This window comes from Notolabrus celidotus, chromosome 19 (assembly GCF_009762535.1).
Source record: "Notolabrus celidotus isolate fNotCel1 chromosome 19, fNotCel1.pri, whole genome shotgun sequence".
NCBI lineage: Eukaryota > Metazoa > Chordata > Actinopteri > Labriformes > Labridae > Notolabrus > Notolabrus celidotus.
Window position 1 is genome coordinate 797751 of NC_048290.1, and position 17741 is coordinate 815491.

The 17741-nt window shown below is 38.9% G+C and overlaps 1 protein-coding gene across 4 annotated transcripts in view; it reads left to right on the forward strand.

The window, feature by feature from the left end:
- Positions 1-17741, forward strand: part of zmiz2 (zinc finger, MIZ-type containing 2) — a 40413-nt gene that overhangs the window by 5513 nt on the left and 17159 nt on the right. For 3 of the 4 annotated variants that reach the window (XM_034709512.1, XM_034709516.1, XM_034709513.1), the window contains 4 exons: positions 4165-4269; positions 9089-9206; positions 13813-14015; positions 15635-15803. In XM_034709512.1, the coding sequence (XP_034565403.1) occupies positions 4220-4269; positions 9089-9206; positions 13813-14015; positions 15635-15803 (540 nt within the window). In that variant the 5' untranslated portion in view covers positions 4165-4219. The remainder of the gene's footprint in view (positions 1-4164; positions 4270-9088; positions 9207-13812; positions 14016-15634; positions 15804-17741) is intronic. The other variant, XM_034709514.1, reaches the window with a different exon arrangement.

A 17741-nucleotide genomic window follows, 5' to 3' on the forward strand; every position in this document is an offset into this window, starting at 1 on the left:
GAGATCAAGGTCAAGATTGGACTTTGTTCACAGAATTCTGACTTTTATCTAGTCAGTTTTTTTTTTTTCTCAGAATTTTAAAGATCAGAGTCAGAATCCTGAGAGGTGAACTGGAATTCAGGGAACAAGTTAGAATTCAGATTTTTTTTTCTGTGAAATTTGAGAAAAGAAATAAAACAAAAAAATGTAAGTTAAAGTCCAAATGCATTCCACTTGATTTTATTTTATTCAAGAAGGATGAATGCAAATGAAAATTTGTATTTCTGTCTTTTTTAATGTATTTTGTGGATTAAAGTCAGAATGCTGAAAAAGAGGTTAGACTTGTAGAACAACTCAGCGCCCCTGATCCTGTCTCTAAACTTAAGGATTGATAAAATGGTTATTGGTATGTAGTAGATGAACTGTTCCAGCTGTAATCTGCAGTTTAAATAATAAAATCAAGATGTCAGAGAAGTCAGATCAGAGCCTAAACTTCCTTTAATGTCTGTTGTGTTCGTACTGTCACGTGAATCTGAAGTCAGCTGTAACATAAACACAGAGGGGTCAGCTCAGGTCTGTGTGGTTTGGACCGCCTGTCAGTGTGATGCCGTCACGTCGAGGTAAAGAGAAAGTAGAATAAAGAGCCGGCAGAGAGCGGCTGGACCAACACAAAGAGACTGAGCTGCCAGGGAAGAGAAATCAGGAAGTCGAGGTTAAAAGAGACGAAGAGAGAGTGAGAGAGAGAACAGCGTGTCTCAATCAGCAGGTACAGTCTGTGCCGCCTGTGTTCACATCTCTCTCTCAAACACACACACACACACACACACACACACGTCTTACATGTTCCCCCCCTCCGACCTGCTGCTTTGTGTGCGCTGGAAGTTACAAAGTGCCGTCTGTCTGCAGTCTGTGGAAATCAGGTACGACAGTCATGTGATCAGAGCAAAGCCTCCCCCTCCTCCTCCCTTTATCCTCCCGCTTCAGAAGATGTGCGGGGTGTCTGACCCAAATCTGCAAAGTGCAAGAAAGGAAACCAAAGAAGAAGAAGAAGGAGAGGAAGAAGAGGAAGAGGAGGAGGGGGGGAGGATGTTGGAAAAATTAGCATGTCAGTGGGAAACCGGCAGATAAAGGAAATCATTAATGAGAGGCGGCAGAGTCTGCAGGAAGGAATGAAAACATCTGTTAGAGGGAAACCATAAATCACATTTCATCAGGTTTGGAATCACAGCGTTCACAAGAAATACAGACTGAATGTAACGATACTCTCACGTCATGATACTATACGATTCAAGCTTCATGGTTACAGTTTCTCACGATTTCTCACGAGAAGAGAGAGCCTGATGTAACTGTTTTATTTTGCTGTTTTTCCTGCCTCACACTTCGGTTGCAAGATCGTCAAATTAAAGGACCAGTTGCAAAAACTGTTGCATGCATTAGATTATTCCACACACGCACAGAACTCTGCAGAATTAGCAGATCGAGCTGCAGGTGTGAACACCGAGCGCTGACATAAACGCAAACCCTGTCATTAAGGCGTCAGTCTCTGTTGCTTCGTCCACCTGCGGCTTTCACGGACTGATTTTGATGTCACGTTCTGCCTCCTGAGAAACGCCCACTAACCCCTCCACGCTGTGGGCAGTGGCGGTTCTAGACCAATTTTACTGGGGGGGGGGCCAGGCTGGGCCAAGGGTGTTGTCAGAGGGACACATTCAACCCTGACAAAAGAGACTGCGAAGGGCGAGGACCGGCTGAGAACAAACTGGCAAAACATCAGTGCATCCCTTTATACTAGACATATATGCTACTGTGTTCTAGATCAACATGCAGACTGACAGCAGCTGATTGGCTGTTCACACTCAACATGAGTCCCTTAGTGCTCTAAGGGACTGGAACCAAGTGCCACACGCATGTGTTCCGCCTGTAACATCAGCGCGATACCGAAGCTTTTTTTACGTATAATATTATTTTGGTGTGGAGGGGGGGGGGGGGGGGGGGGGTCCAGGTTCAGTTTTACAGGGGCACTGTCCCCTGTTGGCCCTTCCCCAGAACCGCAACTGGCTGTGGGTACCAAGCTGCAACCTCCGGTCTCAAACTATGAAGCCCATGTGGAAGTGTTATAGACTGCAGTTCATCGAGCATCCACTAGAGGCTGGCTGCAGAAACACCGGAAACCACATACACACCCATTCAAAGAAGACGATCTTTGCAGCATTAATAAACATGTTTACAGCCTGGTTCAAAAAACGGCTTGGCTCTTTGTAGCTAATCTCTCTATCGGCACACACTGTACGGGGGGGTCAATTATTTTCTAACTCGACGGTTCAGACGATATTAAGATAAGTTTTATTTTTGGGGCTTTTTTGCCTTTATTTGATAAGACAGCTGAAGAGAGACAGGAAATGTGGGGAGTAGAGAGCGGGGGAGGACGTACGGGAAATGGTCGACCGGCCGGGAATCGAACCGGCAACCCCTGCTACGAGGACTGTAGCCTCTGTATGTGGGGCGCTTACACCGCTAGGCCACCAGCTCCCCAAGATTACGATTTTTTGCCCAAATAAGGACATGACTGACTTGACTCCTGGTCGGGAACACATAGCTGTTGGCTAGGAGGCTCAAACTCCGCCCCTTTACGTCACACTCTGCCTGGTTGAGTTCCAATTTCCAATATGGCTGCCGCCGTCAATTGGCTTCCAAACAGCTCTCAGGAACAGATGGTGTGTGGAGTGTGAACGAGGCTCTACAGAGCAGATGTGGAGAGACTTTAGGAGAGGGTGATGAGAGAGGTGTGTCGATGGAGGATGGTTTTGAACAGTTAGCTTCCATGTAAAGGTGTTTTACTCTGCTGGCATCTTAATTGAGCTGGCACGCAAAGAATCTTGGGATATGTTTGACCACAAAGGATGCGTCCTTAATTGTAATCGCCTGCCTTCGGTGCACTGTGCCCTCTGAATGATGCAGCGTCTGAGTTGGGACAGACTTCACCTGCAGCCACAGAGTCCATTACGGCCAAATTCCACCAGATCCATCTCCGATCCATCCCAGCACTGGATCTGATCTGTTTCTATTCTAGTCAATGTGTTAACTTCCACTGGATCCGCTCCGTTGTGTTCCGGCTGCGTCTCTGATCCGGCAGGTCTGAGTCCTCCGGATCAGATACACAAGACTTCTATTTGTGCCGGATGCCGGAGCATCAATCTCAACAGAGCAGATGGAGCGGGACAGGAAGTCAGGTTTCACCAAAACAAAATGAAAACATCCGGTTAATTTTCAGAATAAAACACTCTGTGTTATCACCAGATCGTATTTCACTTAACTACAACAACAAACCAAAGTCATGATGAGCGGAGCCAGGCCTGGAGTCAACAGGTCAGAGGTTTTCAGAGGACCAGAAAGACAACATGGATGAGGAGAGGAGGAGGAGGAGGAGGAGGATCCTTGACCGGACACAGTTTGTGGAAGTTGGATGTAAGAGATGTACAGATGTCATTAAAGCTACGTGGCAAAATACGATAATTGAACTCCAATAGTGACTGAGAAAAGGACAGGAAGTGACGTTGATTAGAGGAAAGCCTCGTTAGTGGAATCAATTAACCAACATCATGATATCGACTCCTGTAAGGACACCTGGAATCAATCCTCTGATTGTGTCGCTCTGCAAAAAGAGAGAAAGGTCCAAGAGGGGTTATCAAATACATCCTAAAAGAAGGGATAAGATAATCCCTCTCTCTCTCTCTTTCTCTGTGTGTGTGTTTGCAGGAGTGTGTGATTGAACGCCGGTGTGCTGCTGAGAGAAGAAGCTGCCTCTTCACATCTCTGTTCTCTTAAATTCCTTTTGAAATCAGCGAGCTAAATTTAGCTTGCAGCACCCCTCCCCCCCTTCCTCCGTTTGAGAGGTATCAGAGCTACAGCAGTCAGTGATAGGAGAACGTTTTGATGTGCACACACACACACACACTCACACACACACACACACACAGAGACGCACACAGAGAGAGAGAGAGACACACATACAGATTAAAGTGAGTGTCTGTGAGTGGGAGGGCGCTGTGTCTTTGTGCGCACACTGTGGGCTGTAGTGATGATAAATTGTTGCTGTGTGGTAAATGAGCTCTGAGTAACTCTCTCTCTCTCTCTCTCTCTCTCTCTCTCTCTCTCTCTCTCTCTCTCTCTCTCTCTCTCTCTCAGGGCAGCTGCCTCCTGAGGACAGTGGGGGCTCTCCCATGATCCCCCCCTTCATCCGATGAACCCCCTCAACTCCATGAAACCCTCCCTGCCTCCCACTCCACAAAGGTACACACACATGGACACACGCACACACACACAAACACACACAAACACGGACACACACACACACGGACACACACTCTGCAGTGACATTATCAGTGTCCTCATGTGACACCTCACCTGCTCTGCCCTGTGGTGTGTTTGTTTTGGTTTGTTGTGCACCACAGAAGCCTCAAACGCACCACGGGGGCTCCTTCTGGGTCTCCTGGATTCACCTGAGACCGGCTTCAAGTTTCACTTTTTATTGCAAGAGGAAAGAAAACTTCCCCAAAAAAAAGTCCTGCTTTGAAATATAAGTTTTAAACCGCTGCTTTTGGGCAATCATGAAGATTTTCTTTAAATGTCGCTCTCTTTGTGTCGTCTGGAGATCTTAAGACAAATATGTAAGCTACTAATCAGACGTTGAGCACGTCATCAGCAAATTTCCCTCCAAAAAATCACAAAAATGAAAATATTTCTGCAGAAATATTTTTAATAAATACAATTTTAGTCCACTCATTTTAAGCGAACATTAAACTGTGCAGTCACAGTTTTGATATTGTGCAGCCGCCGCTCTCTTTCGTGGATTTGAAACATAAAAAATTCTAATTAATTGTTTAAATCTTTAGTTGTTTTTAGTCTTCTAACATTATTTGATCTTTCATCTGTTGGCGGTCTCATTGAAAAGTGCTGTCTAAATAAAGATTATTATTATTTTTAAAGGTGACATATCATGCAAAATTGACTTTTTAATGGTTCTTTACCTGAAATATGTGTCCCTGTCTACAAACCCCCCGAGAATGAAAAAAATCCATTCTGCCCCTGTTCTGATTTCTACACCTTTCTGTAAATGTGTGTGAAACGAGCCGTTTCAGACTTCCGTGTTTTTGTTACGTAACAACAATATCCGGTCTGTCACGGAGTCAGAGCTCGGAGCTTGTTCAGCCCATAGACTGTATAAAATACAACTCAACCCCTCCTCCGTTTTTCATTACCTGCACAAATGTGTGCTAACAAGGAGCTTAGGAGGGAGGCATGCTAGTTGTAGGCTGTCTTAATAAACACAAAGGTTGGTTTTACTCCCCACGTCTGCAGATTTGAAGATCTAGTGGATGATTTTTATTTGTCATGGATAAGTGCTAGCGCTAATTAGCATAGCCACATAGCTATATGTTCGTAGCTGTAGCTGTAGCTGTAGCTGTAGCTGTAGCTGTAGCTGTAGCTGTAGCTGTAGCTGTAGCTGTAGCTGTAGCTGTGTACCAAGACACACGTCTACATACTGACAAATAAAACAACATGAAACACAGAATCTGTGACCAATCCTTCAGAAAGGTCCTGCTGCCTTTCTGGCAGAGGTCGGTTTTACTCCCCACGTCTGCAGATTTGACGATCTAGTGGATGATTTTTATTTATCATGGATAAGTGCTAGCGCTAGTTAGCATAGCCACATAGCTACATGTTCGTAGCTGTGTACCAAGACACACGTCTACATACTGATAAATAAAACAACAAGAAACACTAAATCTATGACCAATCCTTCAGAAAGGTCCTGCTACAGGCGCCTCTCCGTCAGGATCAGATTCAGAGGGTTGAAGTAACGCGATCTCTGAGCAGCCGTGTATATTCAGCCAACATGTAAACATTAGATCAACGTGCTGGAGAGCCGAGACCACATCCACTTCCTGAGGGGGCGTGGTCAGAGGGAAAACAGAGCGTTCTGATGAGGAATGAAGAAGAGGACTTTTCAGGCATGCCAAAATCTGATTTCAAAGTGTTTTTTTGAGCATAAACTTTAAAGAAATGTTTTTGGGACCTCTTAGACCAATATATGTTGATGAGAAAAGCGTGATATGTCCCCTTTAAAGCTACAGTAAGGAACTTTTGATTGGTTATGAAACAGACTAAAATTCAAACAGATGCCTATTTATGAGCTACAAAAGCAAACATTACCATCATCAAGAAGATCGTCTTTTTCTATCTAGTAATTTTTAATGTCTGAAACTGCCGCCAGGGAGAGCGCGAGAGGGGGGAGGTGTTGTCAACATGATTAACGTAACAGCGGAAAGTGTGCCAGTGTCACATTCGACTGTTTAAATCAAGCAGGGAACGATTTCTGTGAAGAGAAACACTCACATGTTAAGTACAAGAGAGGTACTTCTTTGTCCACAGGGGGCGCCAAAATCGGCACTGACTGAAAGTTGCTTACAGGAGCTTTAATCTGCTTTCATAAATGAGAAAGAAGAGCAACAAACTTTAAAATGTAAGAAGCTGTAATAGTTGAAGAAACTGAAGAAACTTCTCTCTTAACACGTTTATAAAAATGAAAGATTTGCTAAATCTACGTTGGCGGCACAACCAAGTACAATATTTAATTTAAAGTCTGACCCTTGGAATTAAAAAAACTGACCATATTATAATTATATCTAGACTTGTATTATCGTTATCAATATATGTCATATATTTTTAATCATCTAGTCAATAAAATGTTTAAAATGTGACATTTCAAGGGTTCAACTTGAAGTCTTAATTGCTTCTCTTGCTTTCATTTTAAGATCTTAAGTGAGAACAAAAATTGGGAAAATCTAAAATTTAAGACCAAAAAAAATCAAACGTTTTAAACGTTTTTCTTGCATGTTAAATAAAATAATTGTCCTTTCATTCACATATCAAGTAATCAGTTATCATTGCAGCTTCAGGCCTTCCTGCACGACCAGAACGTGTGACTATCACCTCTTTTTTTTTTTGCACCTTAATTTTTTCTTCTATTGCAGAGAAATAACTAGAATCAGTGCAAGAAGAAGGTGAAGAAAAGACACCAGTTAAAAGATGAATTCAAAGTGTGGCTGACTCAGAAGCAGGCGTGCAGGTGGCGCCACTACAGCTTGTTTCCTCTGTGTGTTCTCGTTAAAGGAACAAAGACCGTCTGAATGAACGCCATCAGACGGGATCTAACTGACCCTCAATCACCAACTGTCGGGTCAATCCACTGTTCCGTGTTTTCCTGTGTTGGGCCGTTATTTGGAAGCATCTTGATCAGGTTTACTCGAGCCAAAACACTCTTTAATTGAGTGCAGCCACAAAGCCTTCTGACTGCTCTATTTCTCCTCAGAAAGCCATGAAAGCAGGAGACGTGCTGCCAACTCACTGACACGACACGCAGCCTCAGAGAAACACAGAGAACAAACCAACCGGGGATCACATTTGATCCTGTGTGTTTGAACATAATCTCATGATTTGGGCCTCTAAAGGTGGAGAAATGGACGGATAGATGATTAAACGTGTGGTTAAGGATTTAAATTAAGAAGAAAGTTATAATATTTTCAAACCTGAGCTCTATTTTTGCAAAGGTAAATGCAAATTTTGTTAAGGTAAGATCTTTTGTGAAATGCAGACACAACCAATGCATCAATGTTTGAAAAGCGGATTCCAAGCATACACATTTGAAAGATTTAAAGATGAAATTGCAGCCATTATAGTCAGTGATGTGACTGCAATTTACCAACCTCTCAAAGTTCTTCTAACATGTTTTGCACCTTTTAATCATTTAGACTCTCAAATCTGGTCTAATTGAGTGTCCTATTAGGAGAAACTTCTAGAAACTTCTCCAGAGATGTTGCAGCCATTGCAGCCCATATTGCAGCTGCAGGCTGAAGCGATGTACTGGTGCAATTCCAAAGATGACTCCTCCAAGACCTTAAAATATTTTCAAGTTGCGTTTAATTCTTCATTTTTTAAAGATAACAGAATTGTGTAATCCTAAAACCGTTGAGACCCTGATATGTGAAAAAATAAAGTCCAGATTTTCATTTTTCAAAGATCAGGTTGCAGCCATTATAGCCTGTTTATTAGCTGCCATTTGAAACAATCTGCTAGAGTAGTTTTAAATACAGTGAGTTCTTCAGGTATCTTTTGCAAATGTGGTCAAAATGTAGTGGATGTGCTTTGATCAAATGTTGGAGCCATTGCAGCCCATTATTGCAGCTGCAGGCTGAAGCAATCTACTGGTGCAATTCCAAAGATGTCTCCTCCTAGACCTAAGACTTTTGAATATGTTCAAATTATGTTAAATTCTTAAGTTTTTAAAGATAACAGAATTGTGTAATCCTAAAACCGTCGAGACCCTAATATGTGAATAATTTAAGTCCAGATTGTCATTTTTCAAAGATCATGTTGAAGCCATTATAGCCTGTTTATTAGCTGCCATTTGAAACAATCTGCTAGAGTAGTTTCTAATACAGTGAGTTCTTCAGGTATCTTTTGCAAATGTGGTCAAAAATGTAGTGGATGTGCTTTAATCAAATGTTGCAGCCATTGCAGTCCATATTACAGCTGCAGGTCGAAGGAATCTACTGGTGCAAATCCAAAGATTTTCCCTCCTATAAATAAGAACATAAAGTACGTTATAACTATGTTAAATTCTTCATTTTTTAAAGATCACATTGCAGCTATTAAAGCCTGATTTCTGGCTGCAGGCTGAAGCGATCACACCGGAGCACTTGGAGAAATCATTGTGCCGTTTTCATGCTTGTCGGCGCTGAACGCTGCAGATTTCATGTGTGGTGGATTCCTGTTGGGGAAGCAGAGAGTAACCTCAGCTGTCAGATGAATAAAACACACTCGGGTTAATTGTTACCTCAAAGGTGTAAATGATGTATTGACTCAGCTCGTCGTCTTTGTGCAGCGTGAGTGTAAACAATCCCTAACAGCGTGCTAAACACACTTTAACAAGGCTGAGCATGAAAACACGCTCTGTGCTGCCGTTCAGATCTGCATGAATGCTCTTTCCTGAACCTTCCCGACCATCCCAGTAACTCGGCTTTTTCTTCTTCCTCTCCTCCTCCTGCAGCAGTGACGGCCCCTTCCTAAATGACCCAGTCTCCTGGCAACCAGGCACCAATCAGCACCCAGGATCTCTCTCTGTAGTAACCACAGTGTGGGGCGTGACCAATCCCACACACAGCCAGGTAACGCATGCCTCAGCACCCGGGGACATTCCTCCTCTCCTCCTGTTTTATGTGCTTTAATCAGAGAAAGCAGCTGCAGAGAGGAAGCAGATACATGAAGCTGATACATGAAGCTGATACAATGAAGCAGATACATGAAGCTGCTTTATATCATTATGAATCAGACTGTGACAGGAAGAGGACGGAGCCATGAAGTAAGGCTGCCAGAACAACAATCATTTATTAAATTTTACTGTGACAGGGCTTTATTTTAGTGATGGAAATCTAACAAAATATAAAATATAAAAAACATAAAATTATTAATATTTTAAAGAGCTGGATACAGATTAATGATTCAAGGTATTTATTAAATTCAGTCTCCTGGAATTATTTTAAAAGGAGGCCCCTTTAAAAAATAAAAGAATATTCCACAAATAAAACAATACATAAAATATTATAATAAAATACAATTCAAAATAATAGATTAAAATGTAATCATAAAAGATAAGAAGCTGTGATAAAATAGCAAATAGGATCTTTCGAATCTTTCAAATACTGTCTGCACCTTAATATCATTTGCACTATTATCTATTTACAATGTCCATTTTTTGTTATATTTTATTGTATTTTATATTATAATTTTTGATATTTAAACAGCTATTTAGAAACAGCTCGTCTTTCCTGTATTTCTCGCATGTATAGTGAAAATTGACAATAAAAACCTTTGAATCTTGAATCTTGATCTTGAATCTTTCAGAAAATAAAATAAAAATGTCTAAATACAGAAATATTAGGTGTCTTTAGAGGGAGATATTCAGTGAAAAACTTCAGTATTTTTACATTTTAGTTGTAAACATGCTTTAAATATGTCTACTTGTGCAAGAAGAAATATTTTCTGAGGTGCAAGGAAAAAATATCCAGATGTTTTGGAAGATAAAATCAGCAAATCTGTTGAAATAAATAATTTTTTATTAAAGTTGTAAATTTCTCTCTGATATTTAAATTATTAAAAACAAACTCAATCTCTGAGGAGTAATCTGTAAAATTCTTTAAACAAAGCTCTTGAATTTATGACAAAATAAATGACATATCTCTGAGATGTAAGCCAGCAATTTTATTAAAGAGTACTGAGATGTTCTTAGAGATTAAATTCATAAATTAATGAGAAAAATACTTTATTTAAAATGAAATCAGATAATGTCTTAAATTATGAAAATATAATCAGATAATGTGAAATTAAATTCCTCAATTCAAGAATTAAAAACTAAATATTCTCAGAGGTTTAGTGTTAAATTCTTGGAAAAATCATTTAAATATTATGAGATATAAGTCATATTTTAAAATGTAGAAATTCAGATTTTCTTTCAGATAAAATTCAATATATATTTTTTTATTTACTCAGATTTAAACATTTTAACAGAGTAGTCCGTTTAGAAGAAAGAATCCCTGATATGTTATATGAGCAACATTTTAAAGGAACATCCATAACTTTCATCAGATGAGTTTATAGCTGACCTGAATTTTCTGAGCTTGCACATTTTCTCTCACAGTTTATTTTAAGAAGTGGTCAATGGAGGAGATGTGAGTTGTTCCTCCTCTCTGATTAAATAAAGTTGTAAATAAACTCTCTGAAAGGTCACTCCTACACTGTGCTGCACGTAGGAGGAAGCTGCTGCTCATTCTTCACTTACAGATTAAACACTTCGTACTCCCCGCTCGCCTTCAACAAACATTTTGAGTGTAATTTTATTTCACAGCTTATTAAATCCGAGCCGTACATGTTTGGTTCTTCTAGAAAGTGTGGGAGTTAAAGCACTTCAGTGACTTTTCTATCCTGGGAAATATTTCCGACAGTAAATTCTGAGAGGCCACCGTTCATCAAAAGAGATAATGTTAAATTTAGACATGCCGAAAAAACGTCACATACCACTTCTTTTTCTATTTTAAACCAAAGAAGAAGAGGAAGTTCTGCCAGAATCCCCAACTCTGCTTCTATAACCTCAACTTAACTCATTGATCCCCAAAATTCAAACAAATATTAATTTCAAAATGCCTTAAAACAACACTAAAGCTCTTAAAATGTGAAATATGGAACTTAAAACTTCTCCAAAAGATGTTGTTGCAGCAGAACAAGTTAGTAAATGTTTAATTTAATGACATTAAAATGCATCAAAATGTGGTATTTGCCTGTAAGATCCTTAATATTATGACTGTTGTGTATGTAAACCAAAAGCAGGGGGGTAGGTTGTTCCTATATACATTCCTAAAATAGCTTCTCCATTAAAAAATGCACAACTTTGGCCAATGTGGTCTGATTTCCCAATCATTTTAAATGTTTTAAATACAAAAAATGTGTATATTTTTTACAATTACTGTGATGCAAAGCAAGACACAACAAAACAAGTTGGTATAATTTTAAAATATATATAATTTACCATATCTTATATTGTTGTAGCTCACCTTACTGGTGCTTTAAAAATCCACATTTCACCCCACATCCATCAGGACACCAGGTGAACCCAGAGGAGGTGTTGAGTTAGTATTCACTGAGGTAACAGTAGAGCCCTTCCTGTCACCGGGGTAAATTAAGGCCACTATCACAAGATAAATGACACTCGTGCAGAGCCCGTTCAGGTCGGGTTGTTCGGCTCTGTTCAGATGTTTTCAGCGTTCTCGTTGACCGCTCATCCGTTCCACTTCGCACTTGACAATGCACACTGGGTCTCCAGCTGAAATAACCTTTGTGAGTGTAGCATCAATCAAAAGAACAGTTTTCAGGATGATTAAGGGAAGTCGGAAATGCAGGAAAAACACTTTCTTTACATATACATGATGAGGATGGCATGGCCTCAGCTGTTGGCCAAATGGAACCAAATTTAATGTTGTTACTCAGGAACCATATCTACACCTTTCCACCAAATTTGACAATGATAGCAAAAACTGTTCAGGAGATGTAACATATTTTGTAATTTTGTAAGTTAAACCCAGTCTGAAGCAGTTTTTCCCAACAAAAATGGTAAAAACTCAAAATGAAATAGTGTAATATTCTAAAATATGTTATTTCTTTAAGCTGTAGGAAATAATTGTCAAAATTCAATCAGAAAAAATCTTGAAATATTTCAGTTTATGTGTAATGACTCTAGAATATGTTAATTAAAAAAAAAACAATATGGAAAAATGTGACTTTTCGCCAAATGAAGATATCTGATGATCATGGCACGGCATCACCTGTTGGCCTAATTGGCCCAAATTTACTGTGTTTACTCAGGAACCATATCTACCAAGTTTGACAGCAATATTAAAAACAATTCAGCAGATATGAAATATTTTGTAGTTTAAACCTCTTCAAAAGCATATTCCCCACAAAATATTGTAATATCTTAAATAACTAAAAATAAAATAATGTAATTTTTTGTTGTAAATGTTTTTTTTAAGCTGAAGGCCATAATTGTCTAAACTAAATCAGAAAAAAACTAGAAATATTTAAGTTTATTTGTAATGAGTCTAGACTGTATAACATTTTCACTTTTTAAAATAAATTATGGAAAAATTTGACTTCGCTATATTAAAATAACTGATGATGATGGCGGCATGGCATCACCTGTTGGCCAAATGGGACCAAATTTACAGGAGTTACTCAGGAACCATATCTATAGTTTTCCACCAAATTTGACAGGAATAGCAAAAACTTAACTATAACTTTTATAACTTTTATTTTTGGTTTGATAACATTTGCACCAAATTTGGTGACAAGTGCTAAACATCCATAAATGGAGCCACAAAGGGGCCCATTTTGGTAAGAACTCTTAATTGTCCCACCCCATTACTCTCTTAAGCACGGCCCAAAGCATTGGTGTAAACTTGGCAGGCCAGCTTTAAGTCAAACTATAATTGGTATCATAAATATGAAATAGTATCTTGATCTGGATCCGTTCAGAAGCTTAAATTGGTGGTGATTGTCTTAAGTTCATAGGAGGAGAAGAAGAACAGACTTTAGAGAAATCTGAAAAAATTATATTTGAAAATTGATTGACACTAGTTTTTCTTCTTTTATGATTTGTTGTTGTTTAAAGGAGTAAAGTCACTTTTCTTGTGATTTTTTTCTCTTGAAATAAAACAAACTGGAACAAAAGCAACAATTCAACCTTTAAGAAATTATTCTATCAATACTAATATCTTATAGTTTTTAAATTAAGCTGTTCTCTTTTTGAACTATTACTATTTTAATACAAAAGTCTGTTCAGTAAACTTGTTTTAAAGTTACCAGGAAACATGAGAAACTGTCTCCTGTTTGAATAAGTTGGTGTCGGCGGTTTAGAGGAAAATGAACACGTATTTAATTTAGTGTCTCAGGGTTTTGAATTCGTTGATGTCACACCAAAAAGAAGAAGTGCATCTCATTTAAAGTAACGGATGTCAGTCTGTCTAAAAGAGAGCGTGACGGTTTACTCTCTCCTTTCAGTTTAACTTTCATTTTGAGCTTGAGCAGGAACAAGGACTGTAAGATGTGGTCTTTGTGTTTTCAGCTCTCACTCCCCCTCGCTCTCTCTGATTGACTTTATTCTCCTCTTCATGGTTCAGATGACGGCTCACTGTGATAACACCTCTGTCTTTGTTTCCCACGCAGGTGTTCGGTGCACCCATGGGTCCGGGTGAGAGCTCTGGTGGTCACATGATGCCCGGGGGCAGCCCTGGAATGGGTCCCGGTATGGGCTCTCAGTTTATGGGGCAGCAGGCGTACGGAGACGCCGTCTCTAAAGGATACGGACAGCCGGTGATGTACGGACGTCACAACGCGGCTTATAACCCCGCCTCAGCATACGGGGGAAGGTACGCTGCTTTCCTTAAATCCACCGTTTACTGAGGTCCTAAAGGTCCAAGCTACAAACCCCCATCCTGCCTCAGAGCTCAGGTCTCTTCTGGTTCTGGTTCTGGTCTAAATTCAAGCTCCACACAAACGTCTTTGTGGTCTTGGATTAAAGGTCTGGAAGCTCCATTGTTTCCTCGCTTCCTCGACTGTCACTCAAACATGAAAGCAGACGCACAGGTGTAGAGAGGTTTACTCTTTGAGTGTGTCTTTACCAAAAAGTGAAATAAACAGCTGAAGTGTTTTTTTAAAAACTTGTGAAAATATTAAATAGTCTTTGTAATTTTTCAAAAAGAGTTTAGAAAGTAAGAATTCTTAAAACATTGTAGCTTTAAGTTAATGAGAGATAGAAAGTGAACTTTACTACAAAGATAGTTTCAGTTCTAAATAGAATCTGAAAATTTTAAGTTTTATATTGCATAAAAAAAATGTATACAAAGAAAATAAATAAAGGTTTTTTAACTAAAAGTTGAAAATTAAAATAATCACAAAAACAAAATATTTATAGTTTCTTTTGTTTAAAAAAGTATATATTCAGGTTTAATGAACAAAATATATGTAGTTTTTTATGTGAAAAAAACCCCAAACATATAGTTTGTCAAATTTAATTTTAAAAAGTAGAAAATAAAAAAACCCATGTATTTATTTATTTATTTTTATTTTCTGATGAAAGTTAAATTCTTTGTTCATCATAAAAGAGGATGCAGTTATTAGATTAAAACAAAATAAAAAATATTTGCAACAAGAGTAATTTTTAACAGCTGGAAAAGTTCATACATTTTTGCTCATTCTGAAAAAAAATTTAAATGTTAAAAAGAAAATATTTGCACATTAAAAATGTAATGTGTTGTTAAAAAACGAAAGCATCCCCCCCAAAAAAGTTGTTGAAAATAAATTAGAATTAAAATCTTTGTAATTTTCATTCCATAATAAAATCAAAAATAAAATGCTGAAAAAAAAAAATATGTGAACTTATTATTTTATAATGAAAGACGAAACATAAAAATTTTTGAATTAAAAGTCTTTGTTTTGGAAAAAGAAATAAAACTGATGTCAAATTTGAAATTCAAAAAACATCTTTTTATAATAAAAGTTAAATTAGGCAAAAAAATATTTGTACTTAAAAATTTTAAATTAAATTTGAAAAGTTGAAACATAAATATATAAATATTGATTTCTTTCAATCAGGAATTTAAAATAGTGAAATCAATTAACAGTGAAATGTGTGAGCTTCAAAAAAAAGAAAGAATGAAATATGAGAGCCGACAAACATTATTTATTTTTTTATAATAAAGCAAAGAATTGAATGGATTATTTAACTGAACAGAGCTGTATATTTATTTTCTGCTGATGTTCCTTGGAGCTATTTCTGCTGGATTCTGTATGAACATATGTCAGCCTGGCTGTTATCACCCACTGCTCTGACTCACTGCTAATGACGAAGCCACACACACACGCACGCACATACACGCACATACACGCACGCACACACACACACACACATACACGCACGCACACACACACACATACACACATACATGCTCAGTTCTCCTCCCACTCATCTCCATGTCTTCCCCTGCAGTTACTCTGGAAACAGTGGAGGTGCCGGTCTTGGCGTCCGTCCTCCCTCGGACTTCACCCAGGCCGCCGCCGCTGCTGTTGCCGCCGCCGCTGCCACAGCAACTGCTGCTGCTACGGCAACTGTTGCAGCAATTCAGGAGAAGCAGAACCAGGAGCTGAGCTATGGACAGGTAACTGTCTCTGACAGGTAGATTGGCAGGTTGATGATTTGACATTTAGAGCTCCCCCTGCTGGCTGGATGCAGTACAGGTCACAAAGCCCTCCTCCATGTTGACAGGTGGGACATGGGTCAGACTTTCACATCAGAATACACGTGATTAGATTTTCAAACATGTGATTAGTAGAGTGAAGACGTCTGCATCAGTTCTGAAACCTGGGTTTATGCCGGAGTGAATTAATTATCTGTTAAAAAAAGAAGTGGTTCATGATTTCTGGGGGCTGGAGTCCAATTCATTCCTCACACAATGTGACGTGACTCACTGCTGGAGCGCTTCTCTGGCTCCCATGAACATGAAAGCCTCCAGGTTGACTCATCAGCTTAAAAGAAGAACTGTGAAAGGAGCAGTCAGCTGTAAAATATCACATTTAAACTTCGCTTAAAGGGATATTTGGGTATTTTTAACCTGGGCCCTATTTTTACAAGTGTTGGGGGTAGAAGTGGCTCGCAGGTAAAAACAACATTTGGAATTGCTCCAGTAGATTGATGCAGCCAAAACTGTGCAACGGGTGCAGCCAAATCCTTCAGATAAAATGATCCAGATGGAAGAGTGTCCTCTGAAAGTTCTTGTTTTGGTCCCCGACAGGCTCAGGTTGTTATTCTAAGTGTCTGACGTCATTACATAAAGGATCCCTCCAATATACACCCACAACACACGATGATCAGTTGATTTTGGGCTGATTCTGAGTCACCAGATTTTTTTGACGTTTCTTAAAATGCTCTCTCAAACCAAAATAAAAGTTATAGTGAAGTTTTTGCTATTCCTGTCAAATTTGGTGGGAAAGTGTAGATATGGTTCCTGAGTAAACACTGCAAATTTGGTCCCATTTGGCCAACAGGTGATGCTGTGCCATCATCATCAGATAACTTAATATGGCAAAAAGTCACATTTTTCTGTAATTTATTTTAAAATAGTGAAATTGTTAGACATTCTCGACTCATTACAAATAAACTAAAATATTTCAAGAATTTTTCTGGTTTAGTGTTGACAGTTATAGCCTACAGCTTAAAAAAATATCATGTCTCAAAATATTACAATATTTAATTTTGAGTTACTTCAGATATTAGTTTTTGTTTCGTTTCCTCTGGGCTTGAACTACAAAAAATGTCATATCTCCTGAACAGTTTTTGCTATTCCTGTCAAATTTGGTGGGAAAGTGTAGATATGGTTCCTGAGTAAACATTGTAAATTTGGTCCCATTTGGCCTATCATAAATATTAAACTAGCTCAGTATTTATGATCAGGTATCCTGTTGTGTAGGGGGAACCTTGAGGACAGCCGAGCATGTGCTCTGTCCCTCTCCTGCTTTTGCTCTCCATACACTCACGTACACTCCAGACACCAAAACCTGCTGATACCTGATTGGTTGATACCACTCATACTACAGGGGTACTAAAAACTGCACTCTGATTATCCCAGAGAACAGAACGATTGTGAATCAGGAAGCAAGAAGCACAACAACGAAGGATGTCAGGCTTGTCCCGTTCTCTGGGACATAAAATCCCGGGGTAATTACTCGATGTTTCAGGCTCGTTCATAAAGGTCAACCTCTGTTGGAATCTTCTCTGTAATGTTTTCACAATCTAAAAAATAATCTAAACTTGAAAGTAGGGCTGGGCGATACGGCCTAAAAATCAAGTCTCTGATTTTTTTCACGCTAAACTTGATTTTAATCAATTTTTCTTTTCCTTCTTAAAAAAAAAAAAAGAAATAGATAAACGACTGATGAGACTTTGGGAACACACCCTTCAATAACGCAGGTAGCCATGTTGTTGTTGTTGTGTGTCAATATGCAGGATGTAAACAAGGGGTTTGAGAAATTACAGACTTCTGATTTTTAAATTATCCTTTAAATAAAAATAAATATAGCTCCTTCTACAGAAGACTGGT